This window comes from Pseudorasbora parva, chromosome 15, assembly GCF_024679245.1.
Source record: "Pseudorasbora parva isolate DD20220531a chromosome 15, ASM2467924v1, whole genome shotgun sequence".
Classification (NCBI taxonomy): domain Eukaryota; kingdom Metazoa; phylum Chordata; class Actinopteri; order Cypriniformes; family Gobionidae; genus Pseudorasbora; species Pseudorasbora parva.
In genome coordinates, this window is record NC_090186.1 from 24,986,999 (window position 1) to 25,005,790 (window position 18,792).

Here is an 18,792-nt window from a genome sequence, read left to right on the forward strand (position 1 = left end):
ATCTTTATTGAAGTCAATTAGATTTAAATTGCCGTCATGCATGAATTAATTATATATTTTTAGAAATTTTACATATAATAATCCACGATGATCACATTACAGAAAACTGAAATTGCACCTCAAAATAACACTGTGTCAATATTTTTGAGACCCCCCAAAATTTCACAAATCACGTTTTCAGGGGAGCCCATGTCTTATTTAGGGGAGCCGAGCTCCCCCTAGCTCCCCCGTAGTTCGCACCCTGCACAGAAAGAAATTTCTGAAGAGTAGGCTGTTCCCAGAGTGCTGTATCAAGGCACCTCAGTGGGAAGTCTGTGGGAAGGAAAAAGTGTGGCAAAAAACGCTGCACAACGAGAAGAGGTGACCGGACCCTGAGGAAGATTGTGGAGAAGGACTGATTCCAGACCTTGGGGGACCTGCGGAAGCAGTGGACTGAGTCTGGAGTAGAAACATCCAGAGCCACCGTGCACAGGCGTGTGCAGGAAATGGGTTAAGGGTGCCGCATTCCCCAGGTCAAGCCACTTTGAGCTACAGAGAAGCAGCACTGGACTGTTGCTCAGTGGTCCAAAGTACTTTTTTCGGATGAAAGCAAATTTTGCATGTCATTCGGAAATCAAGGTGCCATAGTCTGGAGGAAGACTGGGGAGAAGGAAATGCCAAAATGCCTGAAGTCCAGTGTCAAGTACCCACAGTCAGTGATGGTCTGGGGTGCCATGTCAGCTGCTGGTGTTGGTCCACTGTATTTTATCAAGGGCAGGGTCAATGCAGCTAGCTATCAGGAGATTTTGGAGCACTTCATGCTTCCATCTGCTGAAAAGCTTTATGGAGATGAAGATTTGGTTTTTCAACACGACCTGGCACCTGCTCACAGTGCCAAAACCACTGGTAAATGGTTTGCTGACCATAGTATTACTGTGCTCAATTGGCCTGCCAACTCTCCTGACCTGAACCCCATAAAGAATCTGTGGGATATTGTGAAAAGAAAGTTGAGAGACGCAAGACCCAACACTCTGGATGAGCTTAAGGCCGCTATCGAAGCATCCTGGGCCTCCATAACACCTCAGCAGTGCCTCAGGCTGATCGCCTCCATGCCATGCAGCATTGAAGCAGTCATTTCTGCAAAAGGATTCCCGACCAAGTATTGAGTGCATAACTAAACATAATTATTTGAAGATTGACTTTTTTTGTATTAAAAACTTCTTTTATTGGTCGGATGAAATATGCAAAAAAAAAAATTGAGATTGGAATTTTGGGGTTTCATGAGCTGTATGCCAAAATCATCAGTATTAAAACAATAAAAGACCTGAAATATTTCAGTTGGTGTGCAATGAATCTAAAATATATGAAAGTTTAATTTTTTCATTACATTATGGAAAATTATGAACTTTATCACAATATGCTAATTTTTTGAGAAGGACCTGTATGTTGTCAGATTTTGTGGAAACTGTTGTAATAAAACAGGAAGTTCACAAATAAGAGCCTTTAAACCTGTTTATTACTAGAAACATTACTTACTATAGAATATTTGTAGACTATATTTATTTCAAAAATGTATAGTGGTAAAAATTATTTTATATATCCAATAATGTTTACTTCACACGCGGCTGAGAGAGTCAGCTGTTCACAGGCGTTCCCACATCCTGCAAACTGTCGTGTACACTTCTGCACCATTCACGTATCTCAGCAGCCATAATACTCTTGTGTGTGCACAACTGATTGGCCAACTGACTCTTGAAGCGCAACGATTGGCTATCACCAACGGTCCGGTATTCTGATTGGTGAAACCGCAGCGGATTAGGAAATAGGGGGTCGATCAGTGAACAGAAATATGCTGAAACACGAGAAACCCTAAAGACGGCTGAACTGTTACGGTCTTGTGTTGTTGAATTTAATAGACATTGCAGTTGCCTTGGAAACATTATTCCGGAAATCGTCCTGGAAATAATTGAATGGTCCGCAACCGCCACAGCATTAGTCTCTGGGAAGTGCTGTTTGTTTAGCTCTGCTAGCTGTGTTGATAAGGCTGTCACTGAGTTAGTTACATTGAGCTGCTAGCTGCAAATGCGTTGGTTATTGTGTTCATGTTAAATTTCTGCGAATGGATTGCTTTGCTATAATCCATTTTGGCTTTTGGGAAAAGTTTCTGGTTGATTGGCTTGCTGGTCAAGGTCTAACGTTATAGCTCGTGGGTTATGCAGTCAGGTGCAGTTCACTGACAGATTTATATAGCTAGATGGCTAGTTAGGATAACATAGCTGATGTGCTGATTTAGTTATTTAAGTCAGATTTTTAATCTTTCACTGCGTTTTGCACACACTCATGTAACATGAATCCCATCAAGAAATCTTGTCTGGTCCTTATTGTGGCTTTAGCTGTGACTCTGGATGTGACAGCTGGTGGTGAGTAAAATACCAGACACTTCTTAAACCATTTGATGCTTGGTCTTGTATTAGACAAAAATGACATTTTTATTTGGATTTTAAACTGAAGTCTAAAGGTATTTAATAATTCAAATATATTAACCAATATTGTATGTAAAATTGCAGAAGTACTTCCGGATGATGAAGGAGATGCGCAGATCAGTGCACCTCAGGTAATACAGCATTAAAACATAACAACTTGATTTATTTCATAAAACATGAGTCATTATATACACACAATTAATTTGTGTGTGTGTGTGTGTGTATGTATGTAAGATTTTACATCATCTAAAAGCTGAATAAATAAGCTTTCCATTGATGTATGGTTTGTTAGGATCGGATAATATTTGGCCGAGATGCAACTATTTGAAAATCTGGAATCTGAGGGTGCAAAAAATCTAAATATTGAGACAGTCACCTTTAACGTTGTCTAAATGAAGTCCTTAGCAAGGCTTATTACTAATAATAATAACTTTGATATATTTACAATAGGACATTTACAAATTATTGTCATGGAACATGATCTTTACTTAATATCCTAATGATTTATGGCATTAAAGAAAAATGTCTAATTTTGACCCATACTGTGTGTGGGTGTGGGTGTGTGTGTGAGTGTGTGAACAATGCAAGGTTAGGGCCCGAGCACCGATGGTGTGAGGACCCTATTGCAATTGCTATGTTTATTATCTTTGGATCTCATTGCATCAATGGTTTTGTCCAAATCAGAGCACAGATGATAATGATGGCTCCAGAATTTTAGTGGGACATGCATATGTTCCTAAAGATGCCCATCCTGACAGCAGCACAACAGACACTGGTGTGGAACGCGAGATTGAGGGGATTGAAAAGGAAGACCTTCCAAGTCAGCCTCCTCCACCAGAGGAACGTCAAAAAGAAGGTGAGCCGGAGCCAGATGGGGTCTGCAGGTGCTTCCTGATTAAGATCTCGGTAGTTAGATTTGTCTGAACATTTAGAATAATCTGCCTCTCTCTACTTTGCAGCCATTATGTTGCTCTCACTATGTAGGTTTTGATACTATTTGTGTCTCATGTAGCTTAAGTTTAGGTTTTCACTGCACAAAATCCTAATTTTCTGTTCACTGCTTGCAGCTTGCAGTGTCTGTTGAGAAAAGAAACGTACTCACCCATGCGTTCACCTGTGTGTAGTTGGTTTCCTGTGAAAGTGTCTGGTTGTGCTATTTTCTAATTGTTGTTTATCTTGTGACAGTTCCGGTGGTGAATGGTGGAACGGCCTCTGGAGAGCCCTGCGTCTTTCCTTTTCTTTTCCAAGGGAAAGAGTTCTCGGAGTGCACTACTGAAGGCAGAGGAGATGGGAGACTGTGGTGTGCAACAACGTACGACTACAGCACTGATAAAAGATGGGGCTTCTGTGAAAGTGAGAGTACTACTCGTACTCTTTTGCATAATTAGCTTTGATATAAGAAGAAATGCTGGCCTTTATAAATCAAGTCTTGATACCAATTGCATGTGTGCTGTGTCTATTCATCCTCACAGCGGAGGAGCAGGCAGAGCAGAGGAGGTTGGTGGAAGAGGCTGAGGAACAGTACCAGGCCACACTTAGGATGATTAATGGCACCAACCGGAGGAGCCAGAAGAAAGAGTGAGTTCTGTGCTATGTGTTATTTTTAGGTCCTCAAGCTACACTTTCTATAAAAAAAACTGTACTAAAACTGTGCTTGTAGCTTGTATAGTACCCTCAAAGATGCACCTTTGTACCTTACCTACCCCTAAAGGATGCATATTTGTATCTTCATGCACAATGTTTGCAAAAAAAAAATCCTGAATAGCGTAGAATAGTTTTGATTTCTCAGTTGAGCCTCTTTCACACTGCACGTTGGACCCACAATATTCCCGGAACATTGCATGTGTGAAAGCAACCACGTCCCGGCATTGATTACCGAATTCGACCGGCGTCGGGGACCTAGTAATATTGCGGGATTCGACCTGGGACGAGCGCTGTGTGAACAAAAGCTGAAACTAATGCCGCAACGTGTACGTAGTTATCGTGCGACTCCTAGAGCTTGTTTTTTCAATAATACAACCCTGCAGTGCCAGAAGAGCTAGTCGGTGTTTTAAACGCAGAGAGTGTTTGTATACAAAAGAAACTAAAATTAAACAAGACCGTTGTGTGTGAAAGTGCACATATTACGGTATTTCGCTGGCAGTGTGAATGGGCCAAATCTAGCGGCCCGGGAACAAATGCCGGGTCGCATTATCCGTGTATTTGCCAGAAACGCAGTGTGAAAGGGGCTCTAGTGTCAAAAGTATCCAATGTATTTATCTGTTAATACATTTTTTTAATTTAATTTTTTAATGAAATTAATTATTTTATCCAGCAAGGATGCAATAAATTGATCAAAAGTGATGGTAAAAAATGTTTGTAAAAAAAATCAATTTTAAATAAATGCTGTTCTTATGAACATTTTATTCATCAAAGAATCCTGAAAAAAAAATCATGGTTTCCATAAAACTATTAAGCAGCACAACTGTTTTCTACAGTGGCTGAAAGAGCTCAACACTACTGCAGAAAACATGCGCAAATATAAAAAAACACAATTCAGGAAATGTCTGCCTCTGTTTGATAAATGCTCACAACACCCAAATACTGAAACGTGCTGCAAACACTCGCAACGCACATACGATCAAGTTCATGATCAATGTTAAAAAAAAAAAAAAAAAAAAAATCACTTTTCAGGTCATCGACAACTCCACTTACAAGTAGGCTTTGAACAATAAGCATGTCCCAGCCAGGTTTGTCACTTGTTTGGCTCCCCTTGAAACATTGTGGTCTGTGCTTTTACAGTGCGTTTCTGTATTTGGTTGTGTTTTGAGCATTTGCAGCACGTGTTGTCAAATTGATGATGTTTTCTTAAATTGCTGTTGGTGTTTCTATTTGCATGTGTTTTCTTTAGTCCCTCAGCCACCGTAGTTTTCAACAATAACAAATAATAACAAATGTTTCTCGAAGCACTGAATTTGAATGATTTGATGTCTGATGGAAAAAGATTCGAATGATTTCTCATGTGACACTGAAGATTAGAGCAACGGCTGCAGAAAATTCCACTTTGCCATCATATAAATAAATTAAAATGTATAAATATTTTAAATTGTTAGAAAATTTCACAATATTACTGTTTGTGTTGTATTCTTCATCAAGGAAATGTAGCGTGCTGATCTCTTTCAAAAACAATTAAAAAAAAATCGTATTTGTATACGCTAGTATATTCATAATTCTATTAATTTGTGTATTACAGTTTATATGAAAAACTCCTAAAAGTTGCAGAGATGGGTCATGCCAAGGCAATGGAGAAGGTGGCATATGCCATGCTATTTGGAGACTACTTACCCCAGAACGTCCCTCAGGCGAAGGACATCTTTGAGAAACTGGCACTGGAGGGCTCCCCTAAAGCCCAGACTGTAATAGCAACTGTTTTTTAACGAAATGTCATCATTCGAAGCTGTTTGTTAAAAATAGCAGCTGTGTACTGGGTTATTTTATCGGTAATGTTCTATTGCATCAGGAAAACTTTATTCCTTTTTACAAAAAATTAAATTTGTGTTTACACAGGCACTTGGTTTCCTATATGCTGCGGGACTAGGAGTGAACTCTAGTCAAGCAAAGGTATCCCCTGATGACATTTATCGAGCACAACATGCTTATATTAAATGTGAATGTTTAATGCAAATACTGTTTTTCACCTAATTGCAGGCATTGGTTTACTACACCTTTGGAGCTTTGGGTGGAAACCTAGTAGCACATATGATTCTGGTAAGAAGATGTTTTCTCTGTTTAAACAATGAAGTATTTTGGTCCAGCCAGGAAACCAGGCTTGATTACTTGCTTATCTTATGTGTCAAGTTTTATTTGACTTTGCTTATATCAAGCTGAGCCTCTGTCTAGACAAGCCTTTGGAACTACTGAAATTCTGACCGCCCCGTTGGCTCAGTTACATGAAACAAAGTTGAAACCTCAGACTTTGGGGCATCATTTATCCATGACTACTTTCTCAATGCATTAGTAGGTTCGTGTTATCCTGTAGTTCATGATAATTTTCATGCTTTCTTTTCAGGGCTACAGATATTGGGGAGGTGTTGGGGTTCCTCAGAGCTGTGAATCTGCTCTCACTCACTACAGACTTGTGGCCAATCATGGTAAATTGGTTACATGTCTGTGCTTTATCAGATGCAATCCTCATACACATCTAAATATATCTAATTTTAACACAACATGATTTAAAAAGTGTTATCTACATCCCTGGTTGTCACATGTAAAGAGGATGTATATATTGATACTTACTATGATCTTGGTCAGGCCATTTAAAAGGTTTAGTGACTTCTTACATAATACATGTGAAATTATTGTTTTCTGAGCAGTGTGAACATAAAACTATAGAAATTCTGTAATGTATGAATATGTAATATTCAATTTACTCATGCTGTAGTGATAGATTTCAATTATAACCTGTAATAACAATTGCTATAATAATAACCACTTAGTTTTCCTCACTTAATTTAGATCAAGTGATGATTAAAGGAACACTCAACCGTTTTTAGAAATAGGGCTTATTCAACTTTTTTTTCAAAAAATGCATTTTTGTCTCAGTGCATGCATTGTTTTAGTTTGGCAGGGTCGCCGCTAGCTTAGCTTAGCATAATGAATGGAATCCAATGTTGCCAGCTAGCATGTCCTGAGTAAAAGTGATCCAAAAAAAACCCCACCTAATCATTTATTTTGGCTTGTGTATTCACAACAAGTACAAATAGGGATACAGATTAAGACAATTTCCTAGGCAGATATTGACTTGGGACTATATTATGTGGAAGTATAGGCGAAGCACCGCTTCCGCGAACATCACTGTTTTCTCCAGTACGACTGTACAGCGAAATCTAATTTTGTTATAATATTATCCTGTTTAACAATGTGAAGCTGCTTTGACACAATCGTAATTGTAAAAGCGCTATATAAATAAAGTTGATTGATTGATTGATTCCTTTAAGTCTTGAAGTATCATAGTAGCTTTTTTTTGTGTGTGTTAGTGGCCAGCGACGTGTCCCTGACAGGGGGCAGTGCAGTACAGCGGATCAGGCTCTTAGATGAAGTGGAAAATCCTGGTTCTAGCAGTGGAATGCTAGAGGAGGATTTGATCCAGTACTACCAGTTCTTGGCTGAGAAAGGAGATGTGCAGGCACAGGTATAGTAAGACCGTGTTGTTTTGTCTGTGGCATTATCTGAAATTGAGAATAGACTGTTACTCCAGCTATTTTATACATGTCATATTTTGGTGTTATAGGGTACATAACACAGTTTCTGCCAATCTCATGTTAATCTTGAGTACCTATAGAGCAGTATTGCATCCTTCATATCTCTGAAGTGTTTTTAGTTTTATCACATTTATAAAAGGCTAAAGACACACACATCCACAGTTGTTTTTGTGAATTATGTTGACATTTCATAGGTGTAATGGTTTTTATACCGTACAAACCATATTTTCTATCCCCCTACACTACCACTACCCCTAAACCTGCCCTGGAAGACGCTTGTCTGGGAGAAGTGCCCATACATGGAATTCTGCCCTTTATGATGTAATACAGGGCCATACTCTAAACAAATTTTTTTCAGAAACTTGTTTGAATCCTGAAGGAGAGTATTTGGCAGAGAAACACTGTCATACGACAATTCACCATGACGTCACAACAGTAATAAACGTTCTTCCGGGTGGCAAAAGCCGAAGCGTTCCTATGGCAACGCTAGTATTCAGACATAGTTAACATGATTATTGAGGGACCGATTAATTAATTCAGGAGATAGCAATACATGAAATGCCTAACCTTGGTCTAGTAGATGTAGTGCTAGTCTAATACCAAAATTTTTAAATGAGCTTCAGCCTACCATTGAGTAGTTATTTTAGTGACTGTTGCTGTTTGAATTACAATATGTTAGGCTATCGTAGATAGTCTATTTCCCTGTTCTCTGCTTTTCAACAAATCCTTTGCACACATTTTTTCTTTATTTTTTGTATCTGAAGCTATAGCAGCAACATTGAAAGTGTCCGGTGTCTGTCTTTAACACGAAACCTTGTGTGATTGCGGCCGGCTCGCGGTGCAGTCATGCTGTTGCCCAGCTGATTTGATGCAATGATCCACTTTAATGACTCGTGGCATCTGCAATATCTCACAAACTCCCGATGTTAAAATGTTATATTTATAATTTTATATGGAACTAATCACTACACCTGTTAGCAGTCATGTAAACATCCATTATTGATATAAAATAGCCGAAATCACATGAACAATCACACAAAAACCTTATTCCATAGTTATCGTGTGTTTATTAGCTTCTAGTTCACGCGTAGAAATTTAGAATAGGCCCGTTCGAGCCAGAATGAGGAAATGTCCGAGACGATAGGAGAGAGGTCTTTAATCTTTCTGATGATACTGAGTTTGTCCAGATAATGTGTGATGAGCAGTGAATGTTGAACAATAGTAATCTGAGGCCGTATGATCTTTGAATCGTAAGGGGTTAAAAGCGATCTAAAGTTTACTAATATTAGTCTCGAAATTCCCCAGCTGAAGATAATTATGCTCTGCTATGGTTTTGTAGATGGACCATTTTGAGAATACTTCTCTGTAGTGCCACTTTTGACGACGTCCACTCGCTTTAGCCTCCTCACCCACAGGTTTTGCTGCATATATTTACTTCTTTCTGAATGAAATCGATAAAATCCTACACCTTTTCCTGTATATCTGATGGCGCAACCCCAAACACAACACGTTTTCGTCATAGTTTCAACTTTAAACAACAGCAATGTTCTTAACTATGTTACTATTTACAGTAGCCGGCTGATCTCTTCAGTTTGTCAGTAGAAGCCGCTCGCGTTCTGCCACCCGGAAGTATCTTGAGGCGATTGTTTACAAACATTCTGAAATGGTCTATACATCCAACTTGTTTTTTAAATGTTTCTAATGTTTAGCATTAAAATTAGTGGTGGGCCGTTATCGGTGTTAACTTGACTCTTATCGGGCGATTAAAACAAATGTATATCGCCGTTAATCCATTCTCAAAGTTGATTTGGGAGCTGGGTCTATACTATGCAAGCTATGATGACTTTTACCTTGATCGTTTAGCCATAGATGTATACCTAGCCGAGTTGCACTGTAGGGAGCGAGAACGAGTCTTCCAACCTGTGTGTATGCCTATTGTGAAATTATAACATCAAATGTGAAGTGCTAACATGGATGCAGCTATGAAGCCGCCGGGTTTACTTCAGGGAAAATTTATTTTAAAGCAGCTTCCCAATGGAAACCTCGAAAAGACTAGGTTTGTTTGCACCTTGTGTAATGCGAAATTAGTTTACTGTAGGAGTTCTTTCAGTCTCGAGGACCACCTCAACACACACTTTTTTGTCATTCCGATTAAAACCATTCCAAATGAAAGAGTCAGTGTACTGTTTACATGAGACATTATCTGAACCGATCTGGGGTTTACATGTGCTGGCTTTCAATCGCAATAATTTTGTGACATACGCACGCAGTTTGTCTGCCACTTCAGAAATATTGACGCTGTCCTCTCAAGCAGCTGGAATGTGTTCACTGCCAAAGCAACTCTCAATGGCCACCAGGACTTCTACGGTTTTATAAAAGCTATTTATTTGTTGTAAAGTGTAATAATCATCTCAGAAATTTTTTTTTCGGTCAGGTGCAGTTGAAGTAATAAGTGCCTTAGACAAAGGCTGTCAAGATGAGAGGGTGTAGCCAGGCTCTGCCTGTCATTATTCCAACATTATCTTCATAGCTTCTTACGAAAATACCCCTTAGAAAGATGTACTTTCCTTTCTTGTCAACATTATAGCCTGGTGTGAGAAATAGAAATGTTTATCCCACCCCTTTCGAACCGATTACAATTTCATTTGGTTTGGGCATTTTTATCCCGATTGAGGTTTTTTACTGTTTATATGGAGCATTTCATTCGGATTGGACTTTTAAACCATTTACAGTTCTCCATGTAAACACACCTATTTTTTGGAGTAGCACACACATTCTGAATGCCTTTGGCAGAAATCAAATGAAGCAATTTAATCTAGATTAATTCCAAGATTACAGTGAGATTAATCAGGATTAAAAAATGAATCTATGCCCACCACTAATTAAAATCCAACTCTGTAACATTGTAAATAAATCAGAATGCATGTAATAGCATTGTTAATTGTTTTATCTGAGTGCACATTTTATTTTTTATTTTTATTCCTTTGACATTTTTTGCTCAATTCAAAATGATAATATCTTCTGACATGTTTACTGGTGCGAGGGCAGACAACCGGTCACTCACATGAGAACACAGCAATAATAAACCACAACAATCCAATCAACTCCAGTGGACGAAATTAAGTCCTGTCCTACGTTATTTTTTATTTTATTTTTTTCTCATTCTAGAAGCCGCTTCACTCGTGTATATACATCACAGTTAGGGAAGAAATGACAAACGCAACTTCTGTTTCATGTCATCTTCAATTGCATTTTGATCTACCTGTATTTAGGATGATTACCCTCACATTTAAATTTGTCATCTAGGTGGGTCTGGGCCAGTTACACTTACATGGAGGACGAGGTGTAGAACAAAATCATCAGGTAATTTCTGTTCAGGCATCATTTTAATAATTTCCTTAAATTATAGGATATGAGGATTTTATACCTTCATTTTGTCATTTATTTTTTAGCGAGCATATGAGTACTTTAACCAAGCAGCAAATGCAGGGAACACGCATGCAATGGCATTCCTTGGAAAGGTATTGACTCCTAACGAGTCCTTTTTATACATTTTGTAGTTTTCTTGGACCGTAATGAAATGTTATTCTTCTCCTGTTGCTTAATCTTTCAACCTTCATGTGTTCTCAGATGTACTCTGAAGGCAGCGAGTATGTGCCTCAGAACAATGAGACAGCCCTTCATTATTTCAAAAAGGCTGCAGACTTGGTGAGAATTTTACAGCCATCAAAATTTAGAAATGGTTTGTCTTCAGTGTTCTCCTCTAATCCTTAATTTTGCTTTTCATTTTAGGGTAACCCAGTTGGCCAGAGTGGCCTTGGTATGGCTTATCTGTATGGAAGGGGCGTTCCTGTGGTGAGTTTTCTGGATGAGCCAAACTAACTTCATTAAATTGACCTTTTCAGTTATAGTTTCTTCTCGGTCCTGCAGAACTATGACCTGGCACTGAAGTATTTTCAGAAAGCTGCAGAGCAAGGCTGGGTGGATGGACAACTACAGCTTGGAACCATGTACTACAGTAAGTGCGTACTGGAAAGACCGAGAGATTATATGCAAATTGTGACTGTTTTTCTCACTTCTGTTTCTTTACATTTCCTGCTGTTACTGCAAGAGGAAAAATGAGCAGTAATTTATTATAAATGGAAACATTTACTGGCCATAGTTATATAAGGCATATAAGGCCATAAAATGTATGCCCCTTAGGGTTCCACTAACTTCAAACACTCAAACATGGTTTTACATTCATGTTCACATTACCTTCATCACAAATGTTACATTTTTATGTAAATATTGTGATTTAATAATATTGTGTCTGGTAAAATTGATTTGATTTAATATTGTTGTTATATCATAAAATTCCTTCAGGTATTCTAAAATTCTGAGAATTTAAAATTTATTGTTACACGTGTACAATAAAATAAAATAAGCCATGGAAATGTACATTTTTCCATGGTTTGCTCTGGTATAAAATCTTGCTTTAGGACCTGAACATAAACCTATTTGTTTGTTTTTTTTCTCTTATATTTCTACCCCAGTTCCACCACTTCAATTGTGATTTTTATCTTTTTTTTCTTTCTTTTTTTAAATCTTAAATTGCAGTAGACACTTTTGGTTTGGTTGCCTAGGTGATTGTTGCCATGACAAACTCCCACCTGCATTCTGCTTTGACATGATCTTGACAAATATTGAGGACTGAGAAGTGTCTTAGTCATTTCAGCTGGTGGGTGTTTGAAGAGTGTGAAAAGTGCATTTGTAACTCTCTCTTTCTTCATATAGATGGCATCGGGGTAAAACGTGATTATAAGCAGGCCCTTAAATTCTTTAACCTGGCATCTCAAGCGGGTCACATCCTGGCCTTCTATAATCTAGCCCAGATGCATGCCACAGGGACTGGGGTCATGCGCTCTTGCCACACTGCAGTGGAGGTGAGGCATTATTATTTAATGATGCATATCCATGTTAAAAAAAGAAGCTTTTCTGATAGTCAAGATAATCTATGTGTATTTGTGAGAACAGCTCTTCAAGAATGTGTGTGAGCGCGGCCGCTGGTCTGAGAGACTCATGGCGGCATATGGAAGTTTTAAGGAGGGAGATTTGGACTCTTCTCTTGTACAGTATCTACTGCTGGCCGAACAAGGCTATGAGGTTGCCCAGAGCAATGTGGCCTTCATCCTCGATCAAAGTGAGTTAGTGCTCTACCACCAGAGGGCTCCATAACCCCCAACACCTACATGCATGTTAATTATGGTTCTGAGAAAGCAAACCTGGATTTCTCTGACCCTTTAAATCTGTCCTTAATTTTTTACATCAGCCAGCATCTGCATCATCTGAATGTTGTTTTTAAACCGTATATTTATTGCAAAAATATGAAAGAAGATTGAGTTTGCTAGATAATTTACAAATTTCTTAACATATAGCTGATTAAATATAATTTTAATATATTAATAAAAAAATTGCCTGGCAATCTCTAAATTTCCACCAAAAAAAAGTTGCACAAAAAAATTGTAATCAAGAATGACTGGGGGGAAAGTCCATATGTCTAAATATGTAGGATTGCACAAAGAAGGTCACAGAATCTTTCGTGAAGGTAAAGCAGTCTGCACAGAGCCTGAGAGGGCACTTATGTAGATCCTTCATCCTTTCCTTTCATGTTTACGGTCTCTTGGTAAATTAAAACCCAGCTAAATTAAGCCACTATACATTTGTAAAGGTAAATCTGACTCTGTCTGTGTATGTGTCTTTCAGAGGGATCTGAGATCTTCAATGAGAATGAAACATACCCACGGGCTTTGCTCCACTGGACCAGAGCAGCCGCTCAAGGTTAGACTGTTCTCTTCAACTTATATAGTCACTCTAACAAAATGCCAAAGTGCTTTGATGGCCTTACAACCATTATAGTGAGACAAATATAACCACATATTACACGGCTCTCTCAGATACTTGATTCTGATTTGTCATTTGCAACATTCTGTGGTCAGATATTTCGGTATAATTAATGCTAAACTGTATTTGACCATAGCAAACAGTCTTTTGCACTGATAGGTTTGCATATCCATATTACTCTGCATTTATTTGCTAAACATCCACGTGATAAAATGGATTATTTATAGTCAGACAGTCATTATCACTAAATAAACCCCTTCAGGCTCATACAGGATTCCTCTGCTTCTGTTTTTATAACATCATTTTAATTTCAATGAGGCTGTTGAACATCCAGGACGTCTGTAACATTAGCTGTTTTGTCACAGGATACACAGTGGCCAGAATCAAGCTGGGTGACTATCATTTCTATGGGTTTGGCACTGATGTGGACTATGAGACCGCTGTCATTCATTATCGTCTGGCCTCTGAGCAACAGCATAGTGCACAGGCCATGTTCAATCTGGGATATATGCATGAGAAGGGCCTCGGTATCAAACAGGTGAAAAAAAAAGTTACATTATTATAAACAATGTATTGAATTGATATTGCGGATTACCATGAATATAGTCATTGCTGATTATATGGCATCATAAATAAATCAAACAGGTGAAATTTACTTATAACAATGTAGAATACTTTTGAAAAGTTTGGGGTTGGTAAGAATTTGTAGTTTTTGAAAATAAATTTCTTATGCTCACCAAGGCTGTATTTTATTTTATTAAAATCCAGTAAAAAAAAAAAACATAATGTGACAATAATACAGTTTTGTTTAAATACCGTTTTGTAGTTTTACATATTTCAAAGTGTACTTTTTCTGTATTTTCAGCATTATTACTTCAGTGTAACCTTATAATAATCCTTGAGAAATCATTCTAATATGCTGATTTGATACTCATAAAACATTTCTTATCCATGTTGAGAACAGTTGTGCTGCTTAATCATTTTGTAGAAACCATGATAACTTTACCCCTGAATTGTTCGCTGAATAGAAATAAAAAAAATAGCATTATTTGAAATGGAAATCTTTTGTAATATTATAAATGTCTTGTGAGTTTATAATAAATCCTTGTTGAATAAAATTATTAATTTCTTTCCCCCCAAAAAAACCTTACTGACACTGTAGTGCATACAATTAAAAGTGCACTAATGTTTTTTTGGTTGTTCCTCCACAGGACATTCATCTGGCTAAACGTTTCTATGACATGGCTGCAGAGGCCAGTCCTGATGCCCAAGTTCCTGTGTTCCTAGCCCTGTGCAAGCTGGGTCTCATTTATGCACTACAGTACCTGCAGGATCTCAATGTAAGTCAAATCTGTCCCTGAGGATCCACCTCAAAGTGATGGTTAACCCAAAAATGTAAATTACCCCATGATTTACTCATCCTCAATCCATTTTAGGTGTCTTTGACCATCTTCTTTAAGACAAATACAACCAAGATAACATTAAACAAAGTTCCTGGTTCTTCCAAGCTTTATAAGGACAGTGAATGGCAGCCCAAAATCTGAAGCCCAAAAAAAGTGTATCCATCCATTTATACAAGTAATCCACACAGCCATGGGGGTTAACCCCTAGAAGTCTGCACAGTTTTGGGTCCCTTTAGAAGGAGCTAAGAACAGGACAAAGGAAATAATTTTTGTTATAGTTTTAGAATATAGTTAACAAAGACATATTTAATTATCAAAAGATTAGACGACTATTTTTAATGTTTTGAGAGAAGTCTCATGCTAAAAAAACATTTAAAACAACATAATGCAATGCAATTATGATTTCAAAGAGTATAGGGGGAATTCAGGTTGTTTGGGATACTTTTCCCCCAGTTATTTCAATTGCAAACATTTTCTTGATTTTGTGAACTATCCAATACACACAATACTCAAATATAAAAACGAGCTTCGGTTCATTTATGAGACGTGCTGTGCAATGTCATGATTAAAGGCTACTATCTGCTATATTTGCTTCTTATGTATTAAATCCAGCCAATTGGTTTATGAAACTTAAAATTAAGGTAGGCCTACAATTTATACAAAAAGCAATTCACTTCAAAGATGGTTATTTTATAACTCGTACTGGTCACTTTGCACAATCAACATAAATTAAATTTAAAAAAAAATAACTTTAGGCTATAATATTTAAACATCAATATGAAAAAAAAGTGTTTTAATGGCTACAACAATACAACAAGCCTATTGAACGCACACACAAAACGTTTGACTGGTATTTATAGCATCCGAACAGAAATTTGCATACAAAAGCTTTATTGATGTGACACTAGGCTGTTTTACAATAAACAATTCATAATCTGTCCAAAACCAAAGAAATCTGGTTTAAACGGTCTTACATCTGACATTTTAGGCTGCAGCAGGATTCATATTTAAACAGTCTTTTTGCGGTTTAATATTCACAAACACTAACAGAATAAACTTACCTCAATCCTCAGCCAGATCAGTTACTGAAAAACAGCTTTACTTCTGAGGTAAATGATTCCAGGGTTATTCCTCAAAGCATCTTAAAACGATTTAAAGTACATGCACAAATCTTGATGTGTTTATTCAAGTTGATGTGGACGTTGACTCTTTAAACATGTCTCTGTTTCTGACAAGCAGACTTCTGAAGACTATCTGAATGAACTACATGAGAGAGAGACTAGATTGCGCATCATGTTTGTTTTCTTTATTTAGCCAAAAGCACATTTTGTTTACACAAATAAAAGTAGATGCATAATAAATTATAATGATGTTTAACAGTTGCCTGAATGCTAAAAATCGACAGTTATTTGATTCTCTTCGACACTGATAAGAAAGACCTCTAGGGGTTAATAAAGGCCTTCTGTGAATCGATGTGTTTTTGTAGGAAAAATATCTATATTTAACAAGTTATAAAGTAATTTTTTGCTTCAGGAGGACCATTTTCCACTTGCACTTTCTGTGTAAGTTGAATAAAGAAGGTGGACCGCCGAAAGCTAGACATTTTAATTTAGAAAGTTTTAAATATGGATATTTTTCTTACAAACCAACACCCCCCACCCCCCGATGTGAACTATTTTATAATGGATGAATGCACAATGGCTTCAAATTTGTGGGTTGCATAGAAGACCCTGGAATTTTTTTAAATATACCGTAACTCAGATTGTATTTGTCTGAATGAAGAGGGTGATTTATTAAATGTATGGGATAATTTCCATTGTTGGGTGAACTATCCCTTTAAATCTGATATGTCTCAAGTCAAGGAATAACCAATAATCAATGCTTCTCCTTTTTTTCCTTCAGCTTAAGGAGCTTCTATCTCAGGTGGACCTTGACCAGTTATTGGGTCCAGAGTGGGATCTTTACCTCATGACTGTCATTGCTCTGCTCTTGGGCACAGTGATTGCATATCGGCAGAGACAACACCAAGCCGTACCCAGAGCCCCTCCAGCACCCCCTAGACCTCCAGCTCAGCCGGAGCAGCCTGCCGGAGAGCCTGAGGAACAATGAGAGAGCAGGGATCAGGATCGAGGTGAACGAATGGGACTAGGGTCACGGGAGAGCGAATTGAGCCCCATTGGTGTCTCTCTCCCCACGACAGCCGCTGACATCTACACCCTGCTGTGGTCTTTAATTCTGTAAACCCCCAAAGAGCCTTCAGGACTCTGGTTGCCTTGTCCAGTCCATCTTGAGTCTTTTTTTACTGTGGCTTGGGAAAAACTAGATGAACTTCTACGATATCTTAAAGGTGTGCCTCAGGGTTTTGCCAGGTAAAATAACATTTGTGCAAATCAACGCTCACTATGTGGGGGAAAAAAGTATATTGCTGAATGAACTATGATAGTTGTTTCTGAATTTTGATTGCCACTGTGCTAAAAGTCAAGGATCGAAACCTTTTTTGTGTAACCCATTATTTTTTTTTTTTTTTTTTTTTTTTTAATTTAGTATTAAGTTTGGCACAATTTTGGACTCCGACACCATGCCTCATTGGGCTGCAGAGTGTGAGGAGGGCGTGCTCGGAATTTGATATGTAAAAATTCATACTCTAAGCATGTGTTCCTTTTGCTTGCTTGCAGATATATATTTTTTTTATTTGTTCACATCCAGAAATTATATAATTTATATAATAAGTATTTGGACAAAAGTTGTTTTCACCAGCACCTAGATGTAGATTTCGCTTGATTAAAAAATGCACAGTTGCAGATGAATAAACTACATAGTAAGTAATTTAAGGTTAGAAGTGTGTCAAAAGGCTTTTAATTGCCATAAATGCTCACCCTGCCAAATGTTGAATCATTAAGACGGCCCTTGACCTCATTTTGTTGTTTCAAAAGTGTGTCTGTAGTATATTTATGGTAAAGATTCAGTGCAATTTTGGCTGGTGTCCAGTATGTTTTAGATGTAACCTCATTCTTCAGCAGTCATTCAACCTTTTCCAAAAATAGGATATAAGTTACACTGCATGTATGAAAAGCATTTTAATTGTTGAATAGGTTTCTATTTGGCTATAATGCTCCGTTTTTGGGATTACAAGACTCCTTTTTTCCTTTTCTCTCAGATCAAACCATCGAATGCTTTCAAAGCTATTTTTGATGATTATCATATAAGGTCTGTTATTCTGTAACATCGGCTTCCTGAAGCTGATTCATTTGCTTCAGTATGTGGCTTTGTGTGCTGAATCTTAGTTTTAGGTTCTTTTTTCAGAGAAATATTTTTTCAGATAATTTAAATTGTGAGCATGTCTAGAATATTTGATCGTTTGGCGATGGAAAGTGTCTGTCATTTCAGGTAATATAGCAATACCACAACGTTTGGTGTAAAAAAACAAAAACAAACCAATTGTAATGTAAGCATACTTATGTGAATAGAATGTAAAGGATTGTTTTTCATGCAAGGATGCACCGGAGCACTACTGTTTTTTGTGGAGTTCTCAATTCAGCAATGGTTTAAAACTATAAAAATCATATAACAGATTCTTCTATAGAAAAAAAGCCGCTCATAATACTGAGATGACAACGGATGATTCTAAAAAAAGCAAATGTTCAACTGGCAATGTTTCTAAATAACTAATAAAAATCTATGGGTTCACAGCGACTGTACTTTTCCTGTCTTATCAAATACTATTCAGTCCAAACAAACATCCATTGTGCACAACATCAAACACCACCATATTTTTTTATCTCTGAAAGGATTCCTGGTCCTGAT

At 37.6% G+C, this 18,792-nt stretch overlaps 1 protein-coding gene across 1 annotated transcript; it reads left to right on the forward strand.

The window, feature by feature from the left end:
* Nucleotides 1–1,789: 1,789 nt before the first annotated feature.
* On the forward strand, nucleotides 1,790–18,681 carry sel1l (SEL1L adaptor subunit of SYVN1 ubiquitin ligase). Its single transcript, XM_067417441.1, has 21 exons — nucleotides 1,790–2,399; nucleotides 2,547–2,593; nucleotides 3,147–3,318; nucleotides 3,648–3,815; nucleotides 3,935–4,040; nucleotides 5,695–5,857; nucleotides 6,009–6,062; nucleotides 6,150–6,209; nucleotides 6,511–6,592; nucleotides 7,478–7,632; nucleotides 11,009–11,065; nucleotides 11,155–11,223; nucleotides 11,333–11,410; nucleotides 11,495–11,557; nucleotides 11,633–11,720; nucleotides 12,479–12,627; nucleotides 12,719–12,884; nucleotides 13,448–13,522; nucleotides 13,951–14,123; nucleotides 14,797–14,925; nucleotides 16,891–18,681. Exons 1-21 carry the CDS (start codon nucleotides 2,327–2,329, stop codon nucleotides 17,095–17,097), a joined length of 2,334 nt encoding a protein of 777 aa, XP_067273542.1. The 5' UTR covers nucleotides 1,790–2,326; the 3' UTR covers nucleotides 17,098–18,681.
* Nucleotides 18,682–18,792: the final 111 nt, after the last annotated feature.